Source organism: Perca fluviatilis, chromosome 10 (genome assembly GCF_010015445.1).
Source record: "Perca fluviatilis chromosome 10, GENO_Pfluv_1.0, whole genome shotgun sequence".
Classification (NCBI taxonomy): Eukaryota; Metazoa; Chordata; class Actinopteri; order Perciformes; family Percidae; genus Perca; species Perca fluviatilis.
In genome coordinates this window covers 1,831,203-1,856,503 of record NC_053121.1, presented here as the reverse complement: position 1 = coordinate 1,856,503, position 25,301 = coordinate 1,831,203, and the positions used below count along the sequence as shown (strand labels likewise).

General features: G+C 41.2%; 1 protein-coding gene across 10 annotated transcripts in view; it reads left to right on the top strand.

Moving 5' to 3' along the window:
- The window catches only part of arhgef9a (Cdc42 guanine nucleotide exchange factor (GEF) 9a), a 62,709-nt gene that overhangs the window by 5,609 nt on the left and 31,799 nt on the right, over positions 1-25,301 (top strand). For 8 of the 10 annotated variants that reach the window (XM_039814216.1, XM_039814219.1, XM_039814221.1 and 5 more), the window contains 2 exons: positions 11-137; positions 248-354. In XM_039814216.1, coding sequence (XP_039670150.1) covers positions 11-137; positions 248-354 — 234 coding nt within the window. Of the gene's footprint in view, positions 1-10; positions 138-247; positions 355-25,012; positions 25,111-25,301 lie in introns of those variants that run through there. The other 2 variants (XM_039814223.1, XM_039814224.1) reach the window with 2 other exon arrangements.

Below are 25,301 nucleotides of genomic sequence, written 5' to 3'. Positions count from 1 at the left end.
TACCCTCTAGGCCTTGTCTCGCCCTCCGGGTGTGTCACCGTTAGAGCCCCCGCTAAGGGCATCTCTCCAGCGGTGTCGCTCCCTGCCGCTCCCCCCCAGCACTCTCACTGCCTTGGCGCTGCTTCTGCCTCAGTCAGGTACTCTCGCACATTTTAATTTTTTTGTGAATATGCAGACTGTTGATTGATGTGTGTTTGTTAAATTGATCGTCTGTTTGCCCGTCTGTCTGCACGTGTCTGTCCCCCAGTCATGGGTCAGTCGTCATCGTCGGTGCGTCTGCGGTCTGGAGGCTCCAGTAGCTGCAGGAGGAGGAGACTGTTAAGACCTGGTTCAGAACCGCTGCAGGTCAACATTGTGAGTCGAACACACACCCTCATAAACACACACCCATGAATACGGATTCATCTGGTCACACTGCTTTCACTCTTGTTTCTGTCAGGCTTTTGAGTCATTCATAAAAATCACAGTACGTACAGACTTACAAAATATTGGGACCACTATGTATTTGATATTGAATGCACATAGACGTGCATGTCACACGGAAGTTGTTCACCTGTCGCATATATGAGCAGATGTATATGAGATAATAGGACGTATAACAGAGTAGGAGTGTGACTGATAAATAGCCTCTCACTGATAACTGGTAATGTGGAGATGACGGTGCACTGGTCAATGTTTCATCATAATAAAGGGACTGATAAGTGAAGATGGTGGCCATATGTATTAATGCCATCCAGTACTCTAACAGCCAAAACACACCGGGTGCGTAAGCATCACGTATAGCAGGGTAGCGCAGCTATTTTTATTTCGCCGCCCATGTTATCCAATCTGTCCGTTCACATTAGGCGCGTAGCATCCGCGTGAGCCCGCGCGTAGCATCCGCGTGAGCCCGTGCGTAGCGTCCGCATGCCGTCCGTCAGCCCGTGCGCTGCAGCGATAGTTTCGGCGTCTCCTCTATTTCTTGCGTGAGACGTGAGCGTATGTGTCAAGCCAGGCAGGTAATCACATACAGGAAGACCACAATGCAGCCGGATACTTTACAAAAATAAAACACCTAGGTTCATGGTGATTTGGGCTGTCTTGACTTCTCACAGCGAGACACGCGATCAGGCACACGGAGAGAGAGACCAACGGACAAACAGAGAGAGTGACACACACACACACACACACACACACACACACACACACACAGCAATTACCACAGTTTTCCCCACTCATCCTGTCTCTTTCTATCGGCGAGAGAGAGAGGGAGAGAGAGAAGAAGGATTGCTTTGTGACCGGCGCTTAGAAATACGCACCCGGTATGAATGGCTAGGCGCACAATCAGGCACGTATTTACGCTGTTAGGCCGTTATTCATCCTGAATTGGACTCCCAAAATTTCAGATGTTTTTTTTATCTAACGAGTGCACATGCAGACAAACGCAGGAATAAGAATGACATTAAATGATTTTCGTGTACCTAGAGTGCTGGAATCTATGAGAAGTGTAACGCATCTCTGTGAGTTGTGTAAAATTAGTTTCAGAGTACGTCTGAGTTATACTACTCAGGAAGTGAAACCATGCATTTCAGAATCTGTGCTTTGATGTGCAAGTGGCCTCAGGGGGATTCTACTGGAAGGAGATGCAGAGTTTCTCTGAAACATCCTGACGGGGTAGTGAACATTTCTGGGCTGTATCCAACATCTATACCTACAGAACAGAACTGCAATGCATAGGGCTGAACACTATTTACATTATTGTTTGATCATACTAAATTGCATCTCTACTGAGTCCTACATGCAAGGTTTCACAGACTCTCATTTTCTTTTCTTTCATTGTGTAAAGAACATCATGCATAATGTTTCAAAGCATGATTCTTTCAAAATCACAAATTCATATTCATTAGCATTTCATGTTTTCCCACTAAAATATATAAGAAAAATAAAGTCAATGTGTCAGTGTTGTAAAGCTATGTGGGTAGAGCTCACATTTTCTACAGTAGACTGAAACTCAAACTATTTACAAGGAGTCAGTGAGGATTAAACACAACATTTGTAGTACAATAAGCAGTCCATTTTCATGAGAGATGCTGTCTACTTAGCCGCTGAATAGTGAGCCCCGGGCGTTCGATCCTGGCACGTCAACACAACTGTGTTGTGTTGTTAGGCTTTTATTATAACTTTTTCTTTCTGGTCTAAATAGTGTTTGTGAGCCACTGCACGTTGTTGCCATGACACTTGCTGTCTCCTGTTCATCTTCTTGCATCTATCTTTAGGCAGCCTTTTTAAGTGTGAGCTAAATAGAGAAAGTGTGTGGGCGAGAGAGAGAGAAAGGGGTGGGAGAGAAACAGAGGGGAGTAGAGAGATGCTCCCTTTGTATGTGCACTTTTGTGGCGTGTGGCCCTCCCCTGGGGTTAGGGACCTTGGACTCCTAGCACTGGGAATGTCTTGTGTGTGTTTGTATGGCAAGGGGAGTTCATTTGTAGCGGGCTCAAATGCTGGGATTTATGACTGCATCTTGAGCATGGAGGTAGCATCCATAGATATACTATATATGTACAATATGACATAACATGGTAACGCAGCTGTAGTGCAGTCACACGGATGGATGGTGCTTCAACCTTAAATCTTTGTGTTGCTGTCTTATGTCTGGTAAGTCATGCATTGTTTATATGGAATGGATCTCATGTCAGGAGGATCAGATCTGTTGTTTGTGTTTGTGATACAGTGCAGTGTATGTTACAGTCGTCCTGTTAGGATGACTACTGGAGCCTCGAGGCCGCAGGCGGAGAGAAAGCATTCTCACTGCAGTGGATTAACTGCTAATGCTGACGCCTCTCTTCTCCCTTTCATTTAAATGGATTTCTCCCCCAGTCATTCTCCTCTCCTCTCCTCTCCTCTCCTCTCCTCTCCTCTCCTCTCCTCTCCTCTCCTCTCCTCTCTCTCCTCTCCTCTCCTCTCCTCTCCTCTCCTCTCCTCTATAACAAACACTTTGCTTTGTTAATTCCTATGCCAATGAGAGGACAGTTCCCTGTGTGTTACTAATGCTGTGCCCGAAGCTCTGCTGTCAACTTGTCAGAGAGGGGGACTGTCTTATTAAGGGATTCACGCAGATTAAGAGTTTCATGAGAACTCTTATATGATTTGGGCTAACCTAGGTCTGTCTGGTTATAATCATATTATGCAATTCTATCAATTTATTATGAATGCATGAGTCGGCAGACAGTGGCTAGTTGGGCAAATAGTAGGGCAGTGTTGAAAAAGGACAACTACTTATGCACATGCTTTTTATACACGTGCTCATATGCTACAATTTGACCACAAGCAAATATATTCTGTTTGTGTCTGCCTCTGAGGCCTCAGCCCCTGTGATACACCCTCCTCACTCTGATACACACTTCAAATGCTCTTCCTATCTATTCAGAATTCATCTGTCAGGGTGTGTGAGTCATTGCATTTGACGACTTCATTATTTGGTGAGGATTGAATAGCGCCGGCCAGTGATATCTCTGTCAACCAGACTGTGACTGTGTGGCATTTGTTTCTCCCAGGGCTTTATCTTAGAGCCAGAGACAAACCATGGGACTAGGTGTGCCTCAAAATAACTGCATGTATGTTAAATCCGCACTTTGAGCCACAGGGGACTTGGAATCATTTATCAGTGTTCATTCAACATCGTTCCCCTGCCAAGGTACAAGCAGGTATCTGCTGTGACTTACTGCAGCCACCAGCTAATGCTGTTTTTCTAGGATGCAGTGGGCTCTAATAAATAGTAGTGCCTCTGACTGAATCTGAGCAGGTGGTTGTGTCAGAGCCTCCCTAGGCTGTTAGTTCCAAAGAATGTGTTTCTGCCTGTCAGGTGTGTGTGTTGTTGTTGTTGTATACGTAGGCGTGCGAGTCCATGCTTAGGTGGTGTTTGTTTTTGTGTGTGTTAGAGAGAGAGAGACAGCTCAGGGCCTTTTCTATTATGTAACTATTGAGAGGGTTTCCTTTGCTCCCTACAAGGGCCATTTCCATTTTTATTTCAGATGGCTGCATGTTCCCGGGGACTGAAGGAATAGTGCTGTGCGTTAATTCTCTTAGTCACTGGTGTATCCTGTTTTACAGTATCTCCGTTGTATTTTGTCGGATCATGCATGCCTGTGCATGTACAGATTTGTGGTTTGTGCTTTCTTGGAGCACATTCTCTTTTAGACCTCATCAGGGCCAGTATTCTTATCCTTCCATCATCACTCCTAACTATGTAAAGCCACTGCCAAAGTAGTAGTAGTGGGTTTATATTGGTGGATAGTTTCAGCAATGTCACAACATGCAGGGATTTTTGTTATGAGGCTATTTAAGGCCTTAGGCACTCCGGTGCTTGTTATCCAGCATTAGTTGTATCATTTGTGATAGTTTTCCCAGGCTGCTTAGGTGATTTTACCCACAGTCATCAGCCTCTGCTGTTTGTGTATGCACTTGTTTTCGTGGCTATTTGACAGGTTTATACTGGGGATATAGACATTTGTTCTGGTATTAAGTTAACACAGAAGAATGTCACCTTGTGTTAGGTAATATGATGATCCCTTATTATCAGACAGCACCATCTTAGCAGACTCCCCACAGGCTAAAAAGTCTTTCACAAAGAGATTGTGAAATTTTTATGTATGTATTAATTCCACTGATAAAGTTCACTGTAGCCATTTTCTTCACCCAACTATAACAATAGCCTAGAATTTAATATTTCCATGTCTCATTACAATCTCATTGTTTCTTACCTTTCTACGATACATTGCTTAGTAGAGAGGGGGTTGTGTGACCCAGTTCCTGCCAGTGTTTAGCTGCGCTTGGACATTGCTCAACATCTTCTTGAATCCATGTTCTTCATATATGTTTGCAATCTGTTGTGGCAAATTTGTGATTTGCCACCTGTCGCCACCACAAATAAAACTGGCTTGACTTGACGTAAAAAACAAAGAAACATAATAATTCTGTCTTCAGCTGAGAAAGTTGGAATTTTACAGAGCACAAAATACTTCACATTTCGAATACTGCATCAGCTCTCTCTTGCGCCAACCTTGAGCCAAATCCTTCCACACATGAAAGCCAATATTATTGCCAGATACATTTTAAGTAGGTTAATTTAATAATCTAAGTAGCAGTTCATAAAATACAAAAATGATTAATGATACACAAATAATTCATATATTTGTTCAATCCTACACACATTCAAAATGAATAATCTATCAAGAATAATATACCGTATATATATATATATATATATATATATATATATATATATATTCATGGTCAGTTCTCATACTAGCTTAAGTATATATGTAACCAGCAGTGACATTGGAGACAAAAAACAGGCTAGTCAAGTATTTATAATCACCCATGGTGCCAATACATTATTCAGACTTGATAAGGGGTTTTCATTTTGTTGGCTGTTGTCTTGGGGATCATGTGTGCTTTGTATAAATTGTCTTTTGCTACATTTACACGTGGCCGGCTATTTTCATAAACAAATATTTCAACCTCTGTACACAAACGGTCCGTGTACTTTTTCGTTCATTCGATTTTCATTTCATAAACAGACTTAAAACACAAAAAACGAATGGTTATTTGATTTTCGTTTTAAAATACAACAATTGAAATTGAAATACAAGGCATTTTTTTCCTTTTCATGGTCAAAAGGGGATGGGAGAAATTAAAAATATGCTGTGATTTTCATTTTCTATTTCATATAACAAAAATAAAATCACTCGGAAATAGAAATGAAAAAAGGTTTTTTTTCATATTCAGAGAGACGGATGTTGTCATTTCCAAGGCAACAGCGCCAGCATAGTCTACCAGTGTTGCTTTCAGCCCAAGCTAAAATTACTTTGGAAACCTGTGCTCTTGATAATGCTTGGGGGGGAATTTTATTTCATAATGTCACATGTATTTATTCCCCTCTCTCCCTGCCTCCCTCTGACTCTCTGTCTCTACCCGCCGCAGACAACTTCGCCCCAATCGAACCAGCTGAGGAAACAGACTTTCGGTTCACGGCTGCAACGTTACCGTTACGCCACCGTTAACAATCCCAGCAAACTTTCTGTTGCTGATCTGGCAGAGAGTCACCGGCGGTTCGGGATCAGATCATGGGGATCAGACCTCCGGTGCTGGGTCTATTCTAATATTAGCTGCTGTTGCAGCTAGCTAGCAGCTAGCCACCAGCCCTGTGACCTCGGTCCCCACGGTTCGCTCCCCGGGACTGAGCTGCGTTACCCACTCTAGCTGAGCTGGGAATCTGCCGCGCTCGTGATTTATTCATATTTTATTTTATTTGCAGATAGTGATATGCTATGATGCACTGATGTCAGGCAGGCTTGCTGCTGCTTTTAGTCTGAGTCTGTGAGATAACCAAACTTCCTTTAAATATAACGTGCATATAAATAGATGGAATAAATAAAAGTCCCTCGAAATACATAGTAAAACATACATGTATTTAGGCTATTGAAGTATTATGACTAAAGCCTGTATTTCATGATCTATTTCATAGCCATATGTATATTTATGTAAAGGGGGGCAAAAAACGGAAGTTATAGGCTACAGATTCCCTCAGCTGCAGCCGGGACATTCTAAAACGCTTAACGTGAAAAAGCTTAACTTTAATGTACCTAAACAATGATCAATCAAATATCAGTCAGTTATCAGTCAGATAACGTCCATAACGACTTTGTGTTAGATTTTTTGATCACTGTTTATAAACAGTGATCAAAAAATCGCTTAACGTGAAAAAGCTTAATAGTTATCACGTTAAAGCTTTTCCCCTAATTTTCCCTTAATGAAGCAGAAACCCTTAATGTCAGCTAACGTCCATAATAATTGTACTTTGGGTTAGATTTTTTAGTTTTTCAGTGGTTATGAGGACCAATATGAGAGAGAAATTTGGTAATCCTTGATCATTGCTCATTGATCATAGAGCAGGTAACGCCAGCTCTGCAGAGTCAGTCCCGGGGAGCGAACCGCGGGGACCGAGGTCACAGGGCTGGTGGCTAGCTGCTAGCTAGCTGCAACAGCAGCTAATATTAGAATATTAGACCCAGCACTGGAGGTCTGATCCCTATGATCTGATCCCGAACCCCCGGTGACTCTCTGCCAGATCAGCAAGCTTAACGGCAGCAACAGAACGTTTGCTGGGATTGTTAACGGTGGCGTAACGGTAACGTTACAGCCGTGAACCGAAAGTCTATTTGCTCCGCTGGTTCGACTCTCTTCGGGCGAAGTTGTCTGCGGTGGGTAGAGACAGGGAGGCAGGGAGAGAGGGTAATAAATACATGTGACATTATGAAATAAAATTCCCCCCAAGGATTATCAAGAGTATAGCTAGCTAGGTTTCCAAACGGATATTTGGAAAAACAGAAAAATGGGTTCAAATATCCAATTTTTCATTTTTTCCACCTTGACAAATTAAAAAATTTGATCTTTAACCTGTTTTTCCAATTTTCTGTTTTTTATTCAGAGGATCAGAAATTTAGAAAATTAAAAAATTGCATCTGAGCTCCAATTATTCAATACTGCCATGGTATTCTCTTCCTATACTTTGCGGAATATGCAGGTCATTAACTGCATATGGACCAAAATGAAAAACTGATAGACTTTGGGGTCAGAGGTGCTTGCAACTGATGGTTTCGAGTGGGGGGGGCGGGGCGTAGCTAGGCAGAACGAGGGAGAGAATACCATTGCAGTATTGAATAATTGGAGCCCAGACGCAATTTTGTAATTTTCTAAATTTCTGATCCTCTGAATAAAAACAGAAAATTGGAAAAACAGGTTAAAGATCAAATTTTTTTAATTTGTCAAGGCGAAAAAAAATGAAAAATTGGATATTGGAACCCATTTTTCTGTTTTTCCAAATGTCCGTTTGTGCTTAGAAAATTGAACTGATAAGCGTTACACTGACCAAACGGGCTATAAGTCTTTAAAATGACGCCAACTCAATCTGCCCTGCTTGAAAATTTCCCACAAATAATGTCATGTAGTCATCATTTTCAGTTAATTCTCTGTCAACCAAGTGACCTGTTGCTTCTACAATGACAGAAACAACCATTTTTGCAATTTCTGGCAATATTGCCAGCCAACACAATATTGACTTCAGTTTTAGAAGCAGGTAACGGCAGCATCCTGATGAAATAGGCTTAATAAGCATCTCACTAATATGTAACATTTACTGTAATTCAGTCCAGGACTTTTTTATAAGCTCCGAAGAAATCTTCTGACAATGATCCCTCAAGTGGGTAATAAGTACTAATTCATTTTAAGATAGACACTATTTGCGGATATTAATACATTTTGTTTTTGTAAATTTAAAAGTAGACAACTGCTGTGATTTAAATACAATTAATTGGGTATTTGTCCCCTGAATAGAATATGTAGCTCCGGCCCTGGTCACTTTGTCCCTGTCTTAAAATAATGAGACAGAAGCTAACTGCCTGTACAGTGTTTTGCTAGTTAGAATGTATCCTGCAGGCCTCTGTGAAAGACGGGCTGGATTTTTCTGGCAGCTGCCACTTCTTGTGTACATTATTTAGCTTAACTTTCTGCCTCTGACCTCTCTGGCTCCCTGCTACACCACATGCGGCATCAGAGAAAACCCTTCATCACATACACGTATTATGCAACCCCCTCGCTCCTTCTACTTCCCAGTTCCCTCTTTCCATCCACCTCCCTTTCTTTCTGACCTTAGAGCTCGTCATCCCTCCCTTCACCTCTTCCATCTCTCTTTTCCCCTCTCTCCAGATCAAGTTCTCTCTTCCCCACTGTCATTTCTTCACTGCCTCGCCTCATCTCCCCTCCAGGCATGTGAAAACACCTGCTTCTTACGGCCTTCTGCTGTGTGTGTGTGTGTGTGTGTGTGTGTGTGTGTGTGTGTGTGTATGTGTGTGTGTGTGTGTGAGAGTATGAGAACATGCAACTTTCTATCTGCATCCATGCCTGTGTGCAGTCATAGATGGCAAGCTTGTTAGTGTTTTTTACAGGACAGCACTATCTCAGGTGGAGTCTGACTATGAAGTCTATGAAGTCTTTGATGGCAGGAATTGACCTATCAACAAGAAATAAGGTGCTGAGAAACACAGAATGCCAAACAACCCTGCACCCAAATAACATTTCACTGCAGAGTTTTGCATTTCAATCCGATGTTCTGCTTTTGAACTCTCGTGGCGTGGAGGCAGTGAGAAAGTGTAAAGTCATTTTAGCTCAGAGGACAGGTGGAGCTGTGGATTTTCTTATCCAACCCCCACTTTACTGTATTGTGAGTTACAGTGGGCATGATGGTTGATTAGAGTAGATGGGTAGGCTGTTCATTGCCAACCACAGGGTTCCACTGTCTCTCAGATGATGTGACTAGCCTCACCAACATTGTTGCAATAGAGATCTAAATATACGCTGCTACCAAAGAGACACAGTACTAATATCCAGCAAACACTGCATGCAAATGAAGCAGCCAGAAAACACTGGAAGGATGAAAAGACACTACTGCTCTTACCTCCCAGTGTTTTGGGTCGCAGGTGTCTGACAGTGCTCTGATGAATGATGACACCAGCGAGTACGCTCAGTACACTCACAACCAGCACAGTGAAGCAGTGCTGGCTGAGGCAACCAACCAAATCCTAGCATAGGTCATTCAATTTTATCCCTCAACCCACAGCTGAGCTCTCAAATGACCAATTGTCTGGCTTTCATTAAGTACACACTGGCACTGATGCTGAACAGAAAGATAAATAAATAACAGTCTGTATTTTCAACAGTGTTCCTTAATGCTTTCTTTTTGTTGCAGTCTGTGAAAAGCTACAATGCTGTCTTTGGGGAGCTTGTTATAGTTTCTTTTAACAGAGGCACTCTGCCTACCTCTATGGGAAATTTTAGGGAAATGTCAGACTTACTACACCTACACTGAAGAGTGGGAAGCTTGAAGGATTTCAGTTTGTCAGTGTTAATGGATATATTTAAGGAGTTAACATGTGTGCAAAAGAGTTGAGCCTTCTGGTCAGAAAAGAAAAGGGCCAAATACTTAGTTAGTTAGTTAGTTACATTTTATTTCGGTGTCATGCCAAACATTTGGCCCATCCCACATGGGATTACAAGACACCACAAACTTATTTAGCAAACATCTTCCGGTCGCATATACAAATCATTCGGAGAAATACATGAATACAAATATATACACACACACACATATACACACACTGCATATACAAACAAATCCTCATCTACAGATCATCTCAATAAGAGCTTTTCCTCTTCTCCCAAGCTTTCTCAAGATAATTGGCTAATTTATGTTTCACATGTGAACAGCCATCTCAGTCTTTGCGCATCATCCATATTTACCAAGTCAATCTCTAATTTTATCTTACGAAACAAAAAATCACGCTGTTCACAATAAAAAGGACAATAGAAAACAAAATGGAACTCATTCTCTACATCATTCAAACAACACATGGGACAGATCCGTTTTTTCCTCTTCTACCTTAACATATCGTCCTGTTTCAACAGTCAAAGGTAAAACACCAGATCTCACTTGAGCACACAGAGATCTTTGCCTTTTTGACAAATTATTTACAACATAATTCTCTGTGCCATATTCTGGTTTTATCATCACAAAAATATGCAATTTTGGCTTAGTTAAATAGAAAACATTTCTAGATGAAATTCATTGCTATAAAAGTATAAATATATCATAAAACAACATAATTAGATCATATAATTAAATCTTTTTTATTTTTGTATATGAATATACACTGTCCTTTTCTTTTTAAATTGCTTAAATCTCCCATGGCATGAAAATTGAAAGCTCAGATGGACCAATCTGGAATCTTCTCCTTATGAGGTCATAAGGAGCAAGGTTACCTCCCCTTTCTCTGCTTTGCAATAGCATTTAAAGCTACAGACACAGAAATGGCACGTCCTGAGGAAATTCATTTTGTTTTTTCAAATCATTGTGGGACTGGCTCTAGTGGCTGTAATACAATATTAGGGGAAAAAAAAAATTTTTTAAAAAAAAAAATTTAAAAAAAAATAAAAAAAAAAAAAAAAATTTTTTAAAAAAAATTTTTTTTTTAAAAAAAAAACACTAAGTTAAAAAAAAAAAAAAAAAAAAAAAAAAAAGAGACTTCAGATACAGTATTAGGGACCACAGGTCTATATAAAAGAGACTTCAGATACAGTATTAGAGGGACCACTAAAGGTCTATATAAAAGAGACTTCAGATACAGTATTAGGGGACCACTAAGGTCTATATAAAAGAGACTTCAGATGCAGTATTAGGGGACCACTAAGGTCTATATAAAAGAGACTTCAGATACAGTATTAGGGGACCACTAAGGTCTATATAAAAGAGACTTCAGATACAGTATTAGGGGACCACTAAGGTCTATATAAAAGAGACTTCAGATACAGTATTAGGGGACCACTAAGGTCTATATAAAAGAGACTTCAGATACAGTATTAGGGGACCACTAAGGCCTATATAAAAGAGACTTCAGATACAGTATTAGGGGACCACTAAGGTCTATATAAAAGAGACTTCAGATACAGTATTATGGGACCACTAAGGTCTATATAAAAGAGACTTCAGATACAGTATTAGGGACCACTAAGGTCTATATAAAAGAGACTTCAGATACAGTATTAGGGGACCACTAAGGTCTATATAAAAAAGACTTCAGATGCAGTATTAGAGGGCCACTAAGGTCTATATAAAAGAGACTTCAGATACAGTATTAAGGGACCACTAAGGTCTATATAAAAGAGACTTCAGATACAGTATTAAGGGACCACTAAGGTCTATATAAAAGAGACTTCAGATACAGTATTAGGGGACCACTAAGGTCTATATAAAAGAGACTTCAGATACAGTATTAGGCGAACCACTAAGGTCTATATAAAAGAGACTTCAGATGCAGTATTAGTATAGGGACCACTAAGGTCTATATAAAAGAGACTTCAGATACAGTATTAGGGGACCACTAAGGTCTATATAAAAGAGACTTCAGATACAGTATTAGGGGACCACTAAGGTCTATATAAAAAGAGACTTCAGATACAGTATTAGGGGACCACTAAGGCCTATATAAAAGAGACTTCAGATACAGTATTAGGGGACCACTAAGGTCTATATAAAAGAGACTTCAGATACAGTATTAGGGACCACTAAGGTCTATATAAAAGAGACTTCAGATACAGTATTAGGGGACCACTAAGGTCTATATAAAAGAGACTTCAGATACAGTATTAGGGGACCACTAAGGTCTATATAAAAGCATCCAAAAAGCAGCATGCCATTGGACCTTTAACATATGGGAAATATGCTTATTTCAAATCAGTTGAATATATATGAAGCTACAGCAGGTGTTTAGCTTAGCATAAACACTGGAAACAGGGGGACACAGCTAGCCTGGCTCTGTCCAAAAGACAAAATCCTGCACATATAAAGCTCATTAATTTACATGTTACATCTCCTATTTCTTGGCCAGTCACAGTAACTTTACCTTGATTCTTAGCTTCACTGTATGTTTGCAAGGCAATCAGCGTAGACTCCAAAAAGTTACAGCATCAGTCAGGTCAAGAACTAGTCCTGCACATAACTCCTTGTAAAACAATGTGTTTATTTTGGTTTTATTAAACAAAGATTAAACAAACAAGATATAACGGCAATAAAGCAAATATGTGTGCTTCCCAAAATGTTGCACTATTCCTTTAACTTTTGCCATAACATTTCGTAGGAATTGTTAAGTCAGCAAAACACTGACAGTTCCCCCCAGTGGTTCCAATATCATTTAGATATTTAATAGAGATACAGGGACAGTGTGTTGAGTTACAGTTCTCTGTCATATGCTTTCAGCCATTAATGCCACAGTTAATCTACTTTCCCTCAGCAAATCAAACGCATTTATCAAAGTAGCTTTGTAATGACCAAGTTTCTGTCACAGAAGTGTGGAAAACAGGTGGGACGTATATTCAATTCATATTTAATGTTTCTGCTCTGCAAGCTTGTCTTCAAAAGCCTGTTTTTATTCCACATGAGACTTTAAATTCTGGCAGTGTTTATACAAAGACTTTGCATCTTCTCCCTGCTAGAACTTCACAATCTTATGCAGACTCACTTGGGGATGAGATAAAGAACACAGTCGCAGGGCAGATTCATCCTGTTCGACAGTCTCCAGAACACATAGATATTGCACTTGTTTATCATTAAATAATAATTCATTTTTACTGGTCCCTTGGCTATGTCATGAATGAGTCAGAATATTTATCCTGAAGCTGTTAGGTCTAGGAATGTTGTGATGTGATGTCTTTAACTCTAATTTCTCCACCCCACTTGGCATGACCTACCCGTTTATCTCATCTATCTCGCACTATTTTTTAAAATCCTCGATGCTCTGACCCACTGACTCGCCTTTACACTAATAGCCAAATTGAGCTGAACGATTCAACAGCTGATGTCTGAACAATAGTGACAAAACTGCATTCAGGAAAAGTCCAGCGATTTATTTTTAGGGCGCTTTGTGGCTGGAAGGCCTGGGAGGAAGCAGGAAGTCAGTGTGGTTGTCGTGGGGACGGGAGGGGAACAAAGAAGTTGGAGCAGACTGCAGAGGAAATGGGTGTGGTGGGCTTTGCTTCCCATTAGCCAAATGTCTACTGACCACAAACAGATTCATTTGCAAGCACTAACATTTGTAGTCTTATTCAAGGAGAGACTTTCTAAAGCTGTAGCTCGCTGGCAAAATGCCGGTAGAGTTAGGACTGACCTCAGAGTAGATCCACACTTAGAACTTAAGAGCTGATCTCAGACCAGTAAATGAAAATGAATAAGAATATAGCCAATTAATTACATTTCTTCTGGTTGCATAATTAGTAGATGTCCAGCAGTATTCATTGCATAAGCAGGATTTCAAAGAAAATCTGCAGAAAGAGATGAGAGTCATGAATTAAAGTTTGACTTCTGCACTTCTTACTATTGTGGGACTTAATGTAATGCTTACAAAATAGGGAGGGTCTGGAATATTTCATCGAAAGGTGAGAGGTGCCAACATTGTTCCTCATTTGGTTGTCAGTGTGGCAATGATGGATGATGCCAATATTGTAGCAAATGGCCCCTGCCTAAAGTAGCATAGCTTCCTTCCTATATCCTACCAGGATACTAATAACTATTATGAGTAGATATTGCCCTGAGGCATACATTTGGAAGTAGTGCTCTGCGGCAATAGTATAATCACACCATTTTTTTTTTGTACAGCATTACATCCATGTTGTTCAAGGAAGTCAAGGATGTGAACTATAATCACATCTGTTTGCAATATTCATTGACAGGATATTGAGGCACACTCGAGGTCTGGAGCGAGTCCAGTTTGATGACATTAGATCAGCCTCTGTTATTTGCAGATGATCTTCTCCCTTTGTCTTAATTGGACCGTGGTGTCCAACATGCAGTTCTCTCATGGGGAAAAGATGTCCCAATCAAGAGGGTAGCATGCAGCTGCTTCTGTGGAAGATTTCCAGGGTCATGTTCTCAAGAGAGAGTGAAGGGTGAGATCATGGGAGTGACTGTCAGTTTGGTGCAGTGACTGCAGTAATGGACATTATATCAGGCCATGGTGATAAAGATTGTTGTTCCCATCAGTCACTTAGACACAAAAACATAGTAGTACACGGTACTACGGTACACGGTAGTTACCCTGTAAGTTTCTCTGAAAGATTATTAAAATGATTTCTTTTCACATTTTCTTCTCTCTCTTAATACAAGGCTCAAATGTCCATATGCACTGTAATTGTTACTGTAATTGTTCTTCCTGTCCATACTTGTCTGGCTCAACGGATATACATTAAGCCTGGCATAATACGCAAGATGTCCCTCCCCACTCACTATCTCCACTTTCGGGGCTTTTCTTGTACCAAATTCCTGCATTTTATTACTATCTCTCTGCCACAGCTCATCAAGGAAACACTGAAATACAAAGAGGGAATTTCACACTAAAAAGAATAACTTTGGAAGATACAGATCTAGCTAATTCTTTAGCTGAACTTTTGACATGTGGGCATGTCAATTTGTTTTAAAATAGACCTGTTTTTATGCTTCCACGCCAGCAATAGCCGTGGCCAGAAGCATCATGTTTTCGGGTCCCTTTCTCGTGAACGCGATATTTCAGGAACACCTTGAGGGAGTCCTCCTCTCTGCTTATTTCCTTGCACGGCAGCTGGAATCTCGTGATATCACGAGATCACGGGAAAATCCATCTGGTCAGGCTCCAAGTAATGCATTTGTGTCTGAACTACCAGCTTTATTAATAAGCATCCGGTGAGGAGCTACTGGCAGCTACGGCCATGGTTTAGGTGTGTGCCGGTTATGACAGATGTTATAGACAGATGGTTCATCCAATCACCTGCCAGGTATTTTTTTGAGTGCCTGCCCTTTTCCAAACTGTTTCCTATGACAACTTTTCAGATGGTTCTGTGCTAACAAACCATCTAGCGCGTCAGGTTACTCTGCAACTGCCTCCACACTGTCCATTTCCAACCTGATCACCCTAGCTGACATTCCTTGGCTTGTTGAGACTGCTGACCTCAATGCTTCGATGCCACCACCCCAACACATCACCGCGAAGAACAGAGCACTTGCTACTACGGACTGTCCACTTCCTCTCCCTGGATAACTACCAGAACAGGAGGCCTCCTGCTCCTCTGGTAGTCCACAGACTGAATGGTTTCGCTAATATTGAGCTTGATTGTTGTTGCACCTTGTGCCGAAGCTCTCTATCAGTCCTGTGTACTCCTCTGTAAAAATTGTCCTTTAATGAAGACAACATGTCAATATTGTGATAACTTAGATTTCGATTGTGATTGTTTTAAAGAAAATGTTTCTCCCATCCCAGAATGTACAGTGCCTTGCGAAAGTATTCGGCCCCCTTGAACGTTTCGACCTTTTGCCACATTTCAGGCCTCAAACATAAAGATATAAAACTGTAATTTTTTGTGAAGAATCAACAACAAGTGGGTCCCAATTATGAAGTGGAACGAAATTCATTGGCTATTTCAAACTTTTTTAACAAATAAAAAACTGAAAAAGTGGGCGTGCAAAATTATTCAGCCCCTTTACTTTCAGTGCAGCAAACTCTCTCCAGAAGTTCAGTGAGGATCTCTGAATGATCCAATGTTGACCTAAATGACTAATGATGATAAATAGAATCCAGCTGTGTGTAATCAAGTCTCCGTATAAATGCACCTGCTCTGTGATAGTCTCAGAGGTCCGTGTAAAGCGCAGAGAGCATCATGAAGAACAAGGAACACACCAGGCAGGGCCGAGATACTGTTGTGGAGAAGTTTAAAGCCGGATTTGGATACAAAAAGATTTCCCAAGCTTTAAACATCCCAAGGAGCACTGTGCAAGCGATAATATTGAAATGGAAGGAGTATCAGACCACTACAAATCTATGAAGACCCGGCCGTCCCTCTAAACTTTCAGCTCATACAATGAGAAGACTGATCAGAGATGCAGCAAGAGGCCCATGATCACTCTGGATGAACTGCAGAGATCTACAGCTGAGGTGGGAGACTCTGTCCATAGGACAACAATCAGTCGTATACTGCACAAATCTGGCCTTTATGGAAGAGTGGCAAGAAGAAAGCCATTTCTTAAAGATATCCATAAAAGTGTCGTTTAAAGTTTGCCAAAAGCTACCTGGGAGACACACCAAACATGTGGAAGAAGGTGCTGTGGTCAGATGAAACCAAAATCGAACTTTTTGGCAACAATGCAAACGTTATGTTTGGCGTAAAAGCAACACAGCTCATCACCCTGAACACACCATCCCCACTGTCAAACATGGTGGTGGCAGCATCATGGTTTGGGCCTGCTTTTCTTCAGCAGGGCAGGGAAGATGGTTAAAATTGATGGGAAGATGGATGGAGCCAAATACAGGACCATTCTGGAAGAAAACCTGATGGAGTCTGCGCAAAGACCTGAGACTGGGATGGAGATTTGTCTTCCAACAAGACAATGATCCAAAACATAAAGCAAAATCTACAATGGAATGGTTCACAAATAAACATATCCAGGTGTTAGAATGGCCAAGTCAAAGTCCAGACCTGAATCCAATCGAGAATCTGTGGAAAGAACTGAAAACTGCTGTTCACAAACGCTCTCCATCCAACCTCACTGAGCTCGAGCTGTTTTGCAAGGAGGAATGGGCAAAATGTGTCGTCTCTCGATGTGCAAAACTGATAGAGACATACCCCAAGCGACTTACAGCTGTAATTCGCCAAAAGGTGGCGCTACAAAGTATTAACTTAAGGGGGCTGAATAATTTTGCACGCCCAATATTTCAGTTTTTTATTTGTTTAAAAGGTTTGAAATATCCAATAAATTTCTTTCCACTTCATGATTGTGTCCCACTTGTTGTTGATTCTTCACAAAAAATTACAGTTTTATATCTTTATGTTTGAGGCCTGAAATGTGGCAAAAGGTCGAAAAGTTCAAGGGGGCCGAATACTTTCGCAAGGCACTGTATGTGTGGAGTAGCCAGACCTTAATACACAGCGCTGTTGAGATAGGTCTGGCAATGCGAGACAAAAGCATAATTCATGCTTCTGCGCTAAATCTATGCCGTGGCTACGTATGTAGGTACATGGAGACACGGACCCTACACCGGACCCTATACCGGACCCTACACCGGACCTACACCGGACCCTACGCCTGACCTCTCAAAAAAATTTAACTACACGTCGCGGCGACGCAAGTCGCTCGGCCGTGGCTTGGTAGCATTGCATTTCCCCCGACTTTTTTTCTGGTTCTCCTTCTTCATAAACAACATGCCACCTAGGAAAGGTTTAACTTTTCCTGCTACAGATTTCTGACCGTGGTCAGAAAGAGCAGGGGAGACACTTTGTTTCTCTCCCTATGCCTCTAGAGTCGGTACTCGCTCCGAAGCTAATTACGCACACACCAACACACCAACGCACAAGTATAAACTTCAGGCCACTTACGTAGGCTACAGCGAAAGCTCTGCGTGGAGCTCCGCAGGACCATAAATCACGCTTAAGTCTGGACAGACATTGACGTAAACTGCAACTTGACTACTTGACAGAGCCATACAACTGCTGGGCTGTAATTGTAGTTTGCTATTACTATTAGCCTATGTTTTTTAATATGATAAGTTATGGAAGGGCAATGAGAATTGACCTCACAGGCATTAAGAGAACCCAGTTGAGATGGGTCAGGTATTTGCAGAGGCGGTACAGTGGACAGCCTATTGCATAGACGATCTGAGACAGACTCATGACACTCCACTGCGTCATGGATCTGTCTCAGACTGACATGATCTGCATTGCTCTGCTTGCCCTGTTTTACTCTAGTCCCTTAGCTTATTAAATGACAGCGAAATTGATAACTAGATGGATGATGATGATGGTCATCATTAATTTCCATTGGGGAAACTGAAGGGTTTGGTGGAAGCTTGCATATTATTTGCTGAAATGATTTCAAACATTACTGTACAGTGAGGGGACCCAGTAATACAATATGCAATGCAATACACAGTAATACAAGGATCCTGCTGTAAAGTGTTGACCCAACTCTATATATAGGTGATGAAGGTACAAATGGATTGTACAAATCCCTCACAATGACAGTCCTGAAAACGATGCAAGTCGATTGATTAACTGCATCTGTGCTTGTTGTGCATGTAACGTACAATATGTTTAAATTCTGTCTGATTTAACATGTGATTCTCTGCCTGTGGGAGATATTCTGCCGTTTTTTACAAACTCCCCCTCTCTTTTGTATATGTATGAGTATATTAGCATTGGTGTCTGTGCAGATTTAGACTTTCAGATGTGACCTTTGTTGTCTAAATGTCAGGGAGATTGGAGAGGGAGCCCACAGAGGTAGGGCAGGCTTATATAATCTGCTCACTCTGCGTTTCACACACACATGCATACACACAAGCACAGAGCAAGAAAAAAAAAAAGCTTGTTTGAGGACGGTTGTCATATCTCAACTGTGATGCTTCGTACAACAATTCACTGAAAGCCTGGCTTTTAAAGGAGCCATTGCTTTTATCAGCATGTATGTATAGAAAGTGCCCTGGAAATTATTTATGGCTTTAAAAATACAGATATAGTGCACTTGTTGGGTGTTATTCTTTTAAACGTATTCTCAGGTCTTTTGATTCATCCCGAAGCTCTCAGCTGAAGAGTTTGGAGAGGGTTTTTGTGTCTGTGTGTGTGTTGGATGGTTGGCTGGGTAGTGGTTGGGACTGAACTGAACTGATTTTCCTGTATGAATTAATTCATGATCATGTTGTGCTGTCTTTATAATCTGCCAGCTCGTGTATAATACAATGTTCACCTTAAGTATCACTGTGAACATGGAGGCCAAAATAATGATGTGTTTGCCAATGGCAAACACGTGCATCAGATGGGATATGGAGCCATTTTGTTCTGTCACTCACAACACTGAGCCTTAAAGGAATACTGCACCGTGTTTTGAATACCAAACACTCACCTCCTGTAGGTTTGAAAGGTGGCTCAGAAGTGTTTGTAGCTTGCTCCTTTGTGGAAAACGACAGCTGCACAGATTTACAGCTGTTACAGTGGATTCCAATGGATTCCACAGAAACTTCTCACAACAGTCCTGAAGCACAGCCCATTTCTCTGGTATCCATCAATATGCTCTCTGTGTTCCAAATAGTCATATTTTTGCCAAAAGATATGAATCTGAGTTTGTTGGCCCTGTGTGTAAAATGCTAACCAAACTAGCAGCAACTGCAATGTGTTCATTTATCCGTATTTCAGTGCAAATGCGACAACATATTGAGTATATGGAATGGCCCCAGGGATGGTTTGAGCAGTTTCTACTGACATTTTGATACCTTTTTCCTGCCATTTAGCTGGGTTGCCATTAAAATGTATTGTAAAAGGCATAATTTAAAGCTGACTACAGACTCTGTCCTCTCCTCTCTATCTTCAGCTCCTACTGCTACAATAACGTATCCCTGTTACTTTTGCACAAATTATGGATTTAAGGGAATAATCAGTGGTGGAAGAAGTATTTTGATCCTTTACTTAAGTAAAAGTACTAATACCACACTGTAAAAATACTCCGTTACAAGTAAAAGTCCTGCAGTGAAAATGTTACTTAAGTTAAAGTATGTACTGTAAGTATCATCAGGAAAATGTCGTTAAAGTATTAAAAGTAAAAGTACTCAATGCAGAAAAATCCTCACATTTTAGAGACTGGAAACAATAAAAACTGTTTTGTTAAGTGTTTAATGGTCTAATCATTTCAGCTGGACTTGTAGGCCGTTATATTGTTGGCTAGTTTCATTTATGATAAAACATTGTATTTTATAAACTACATGTGTTTGGTGTGCAAAAATCTTAATTTGTAAAGTAACTAGTAACTAAAGCTGTCAGATGAATGTAGCGGAGTAAAAGGTCCAATATTTCTCTCTGAAATGTAGCGGAGTAGAAGTAGAAAGTGGCATGAAAAGAAAAGACTCAAGTAAAGTACATTTACAGAAATGTTGATTAATGTGCATTGTCCTAATCAAATAAACTTACTTACTACTTCAAATTTGTACTTAAGTACAGTACTCGAGTAAAAGTTACATTCCACCACTGGGAATAATATCTTCATAGAGCTCATTTGTGACCTTGACAATTATATTGGGCCAACATTATATATTTGTTTTGGGTCAAAATAGCCAATTTGGCTCTCTTTCTCTTCATTCTTCTCCTCCTCAGCACCTGCTCATCAATGTTACGGCTGCAATTACACAAACATTTTGAAATAAAAGCGAAAATGCTTACTTCCTCCATAACAACAATAGGCCACGTTTTAAAAGGTACATTTTATTTCACATGATGTTCTGCTCAGCATTTACACAGTTACACACCTTCACATCTGGAGGTTGCCTATGTTTTAAGTGTATAAATCCAGGGTTGTGAGTGTGTCCTTGCATTAGCATACACAATTACAATTATTATTAAAATGTATCCAAAGAACGCTGAGAATGCACTTGATCCTAGTCTCATTAAAATATAGTGTCTAGTTATTAAACTAAATGGGAGCTTCACTGATTTTAGACAAAATCAAGATCAGTTTACGAGTCACAGGAAGTACCACTCCGTCTGTAAAAACAGATGCAAGTCTTCTGTGGGTCCGGAGGAGCTTTTGTCCAGCAATGAGAACATACCCGCAATGATGTCATTTGGGCTAGGGATTACACATTTTTAACAGAAAGCTGCAGGGCTGAGTATTCACCAGTAAATATGGTCTAACGGAAATACACTGTCAAATTACTATGGGTTAAAGGTCCCATGGCATGAAAATTTCACATTTCATCATTTAACATTAATATGCATTCCCCCAGCCTGCCTATGGTCCCCCAGTGGCTAGAAATGGTGATAGGTGTAAACCGAGCCCTGGGTATCCTGCTCTGCCTTTCAGAATATGAAAGCTCAGATGGGCCAATCTGGAATCTTCTCCTTATGAGGTCATAAGGGGAAAGGTTACCTCCCCTTTCTCTGCTTTGCCCGCCAAGAGAATTTGGCCAACCCATGAGAGAGAGACATCATGGCTTTCAAATGTGCAAAGTGGCAGTTGGTCAAGGCCACACCGCCACGCTCCACCTTGCGCCCCCCACCTCTCTCTCCTCCTCAATAGCTACAGACACAGAAATGGCACATCCTAAGTGAAGCTCATTGTGGAACTGGCTCTAGTGGCTGTAATTCTGCACCAAGGCTGAATTTCTGGAAAGAGACTACAGATACAGTATTAGGGGACCACTAAGGTCTATATAAAAGAGACTTCAGATACAGTATTAGGGGACCACTAAGGTCTATATAAAAGAGACTTCAGATAAAGTATTAGGGGACCACTAAGGTCTAAATAAAAGAGACTTCAGATACAGTATTAGGGGACAAAGCATCCAAAGAGCACCATGTCATGGGACCTTTAAAAAAACACAGGAGTTCTACCATATCTGCAATAATGATGTCACTTCCACCTTCTCCTTACTTCTAGAGCTACATCAGTAAATTGCAGGATATTCTGCCGGATGCATGTATTTTCGCCGATGTTTGTTTCCTTCCGCTTTCTTTGTGTTGTAATTAGGGCTGTCAGCATTAACGCGTTAATCGCGATGCAATTAAGGGCCGAGCATAACACGTCAATTTTTTTTAATTGCAACGCCGGCATTTATTAATTTATTTTACACTTCACTCGGCTTCGCATTGTGCCTAACAGGCTACTATTTTGACCCTTTGCCGCACCTTTACTTATAATCAAGCTGCCATACTTCCTCCTAACACATCCTACTGCTGCAGGCTGCAGGCATGATGGAGAAATGCAGCAGCAACACAATTCTGAATGACGCGTTTTATTTTCGGCTCAGTAGACAAGTCGAAAGCTATATGCACATTGTGTAAAGCTGAATTAAAATATCACCGAAGCACGTCAAGCTTGAGCTACCACCTACGAGCTAAGCATAGTCCAGTTAACGTGACTCAGGTTGATGCAGCTGCTGCAAAGTGCAAACGCTGTCTCATTAAACGGTGATCACTGGAGTAATCAAAATTATTTAGAAGTTACTGCACACTATATTGACTCTGGTAAGGATAGGGATTTTTAGTTTTTTAGTTAGGTAGTTGGAGGAATAGTGCAATTATGACAGATTCACACATTTTTCTTTTGTTTACAGTAAATAAATAATAAACAATTACAAATCAAAGTTCAGAAAGTAACTTTCCTTGCATTCATTTGATTCCCAATCAAGCTTTCCATTGTTAATATGTACTTAAAAACAGTTCTGAAATGCAAAATAATAGAATTTGAATCATGTAATAAAACATGCGATTAATCGTGATTAACAATAGAAATTCAGCGATTAATCGTTTGACAGCCCTAGTTGTAATTTTAAACTCCGGTGGAATTGTGAGGACTATGGTTAACTGCTCCTCAGATCTCTGCAGGGTAAATCCAGACAGCTAGCTAGACTATCTGTCCAATCGGACAGAGGCTATTTTGCAGAGGCACTGTGCGAAACTTAGCGCCGACCATGATGATTGTGATTGGTTTAAAGAAATGTCAATAAACCAGAGCACATTTTTCTCCCATCCTGAAATGCTGTGTTTGTGTATGTCAATTTACAATGTTCTTCTTAATGAGACACACAAGGATATACACATTTTCTAACAATCGCTCCATTCACTTAGATTATGTGTAGTAAGATAAGAAAGAGACTCAGGGTGGACAGAAGGATTGTCTCAAGGTTGGTTCACACAGACAAAACTGTGTTACAATTAAAACACATGAGAGGCTTTCTTCAGAGTTCTCACAGAATGGAATGGAACATATTCACAACAATATAATAACTTGATCTAGAACTGGGGCTGCACAATATGTGGAAAATGTATGTGATAACGTTGTTGAATATCATGATAATGATATTACTTGCGACAAATCAGATAGTAAAGTGTACTCTGCACTGTTCTGCATTTGTGCTGCTTTCAGTATTCTGCTAAAATAGAACAAACTGCTTGTTGACTTTAAAACAAATGAAGGAAATCATTGTCAACATTTTTTTTTTTATATATATATTATATGCATTTTAGGCCTTTATTTTCATAGGACAGATGAAGACTTGAAAGGGGAGAGAGAAGGGGGAATGACATGCAGCAAAGGGCCACAGGTCAGAGTCAAACCTGCAGCAGTAAACCTCTATATATGGGCACCTGCTCTCAGGTGAGCTACCCAGGCGCCCAACAGTTACATTTTTAAGTGCAGTTTTCTGCTGTTTTATTTCAACTAACACAACAAATCCTTCGAAAGTGTCTTTCATGATGTGTCGCAGCCTTTCGCGGTGTGTTTATTGTGCCAGTTGATATCACGATAATAAAAAGAGCTGCCTATTTTAAAGTGCATTTTTTATCATGTAGAGATACTTTTAAATGCCCAAATGGATGGCGCCTTTAAATGACTACTGCTGCTGCTGCTGCTGCTGCTGCTGCTGCTTGCACCAGTGACATTTGCTTGGTGCACCAGTAGTAACACAGGGTGTAAATGTGGTTGATTATCCAATCAACTGGGCATACTGTATCTGACTGATGCGTGGCCGCAGACAAATTGGCAGAAAAGGCTGACATCACGCCAATAAAATTATAAGATGGTGATCACTTTGAGGAACGTGCATCCATTATTCTGACATTTATTCTCCTTCATCACGGCTGTTAATGATAAATGATAAATCACCACCACCACTGCACGGGGATATTTTTAGATGGGGTGGCAGATGAATGAGGTTATGATTTTGGCCTCTGTGGTCGATGTAGTGAGCGTGTGTGTGTGTGTGTGTGTGTGTGTGTGTGTGTGTGTGGGGCGGGGGGGCTGTGCCCCTCCCCCGACTGTTGGTGATGGCTGAAGCCGGCAGCCTAGTATCAGTATTAATACAGGACCGCCTCTCAGCCTCACAGCCGCCCTGCTCGCTCTGGTCCCCACTCACCGGAAGGCAGCTCGGCAGCTGCGAACAGCCTGCGCACAGCCTCTCTCTTGTTGGCTCTGAGAATCTATTGGCCTGAGAGTCGCTCGGTTTAGGGGGAAGAGGCGAAACACCGGCAGGTGTTGACTAGCGGGGAGAAATCGCGGTGCAGACTGATGACGATGATGATGGTGAGGAATGATGCATCTCTTCCCGTGCCTTTATGAATTACATCGCGTATTGTGAAGAGGCGTATAGCGGCATCTTTTTCTTCTTCATTTCTTGCCTAAGTGTAATGCTGGATTTCTCGGTGGCTTTGAGGCTACGCGTCTAGACGGGAGAGCTGTATTCCGCCCGTCACTGAGAGCGCACATATCTCAGCATCGGCCCGCAGCGCTGCGCCATGGCCTTGGATGTCCAGACTTGCGCGGTGTTTACGGTGATCGCGGTTCTGGTGCTTGTGAACGTGCTGTTGATGTTCATCCTCGGTACTCGTTAATGGATCTGCGCTTGGGGCCCGGTTCGCAGCGCAGCGCACTTTCACACAGGACAGGAGAGAAAGGCAGTGCGCGTTGGTCGAGAGCGGGGACACCCGGCGCTCCATCACGGCTACGCGTTGAAATGAATGACGTTGGTACAACATAATGTATTTCTGTTACCCCCTCCCCACTCCCCAGTCCTTCGTTATGTCTTGTGTCCTCTCACCGTTTGTGATAGCTAGTGTTGTCTGGTGGTGGTCGTATAGTTGTGCGGATACAGATCTGTGATGCTCGTACCTTTTATGTGGTGCCTGGAAATTCATATCCCCCGCATATAAACATGTCC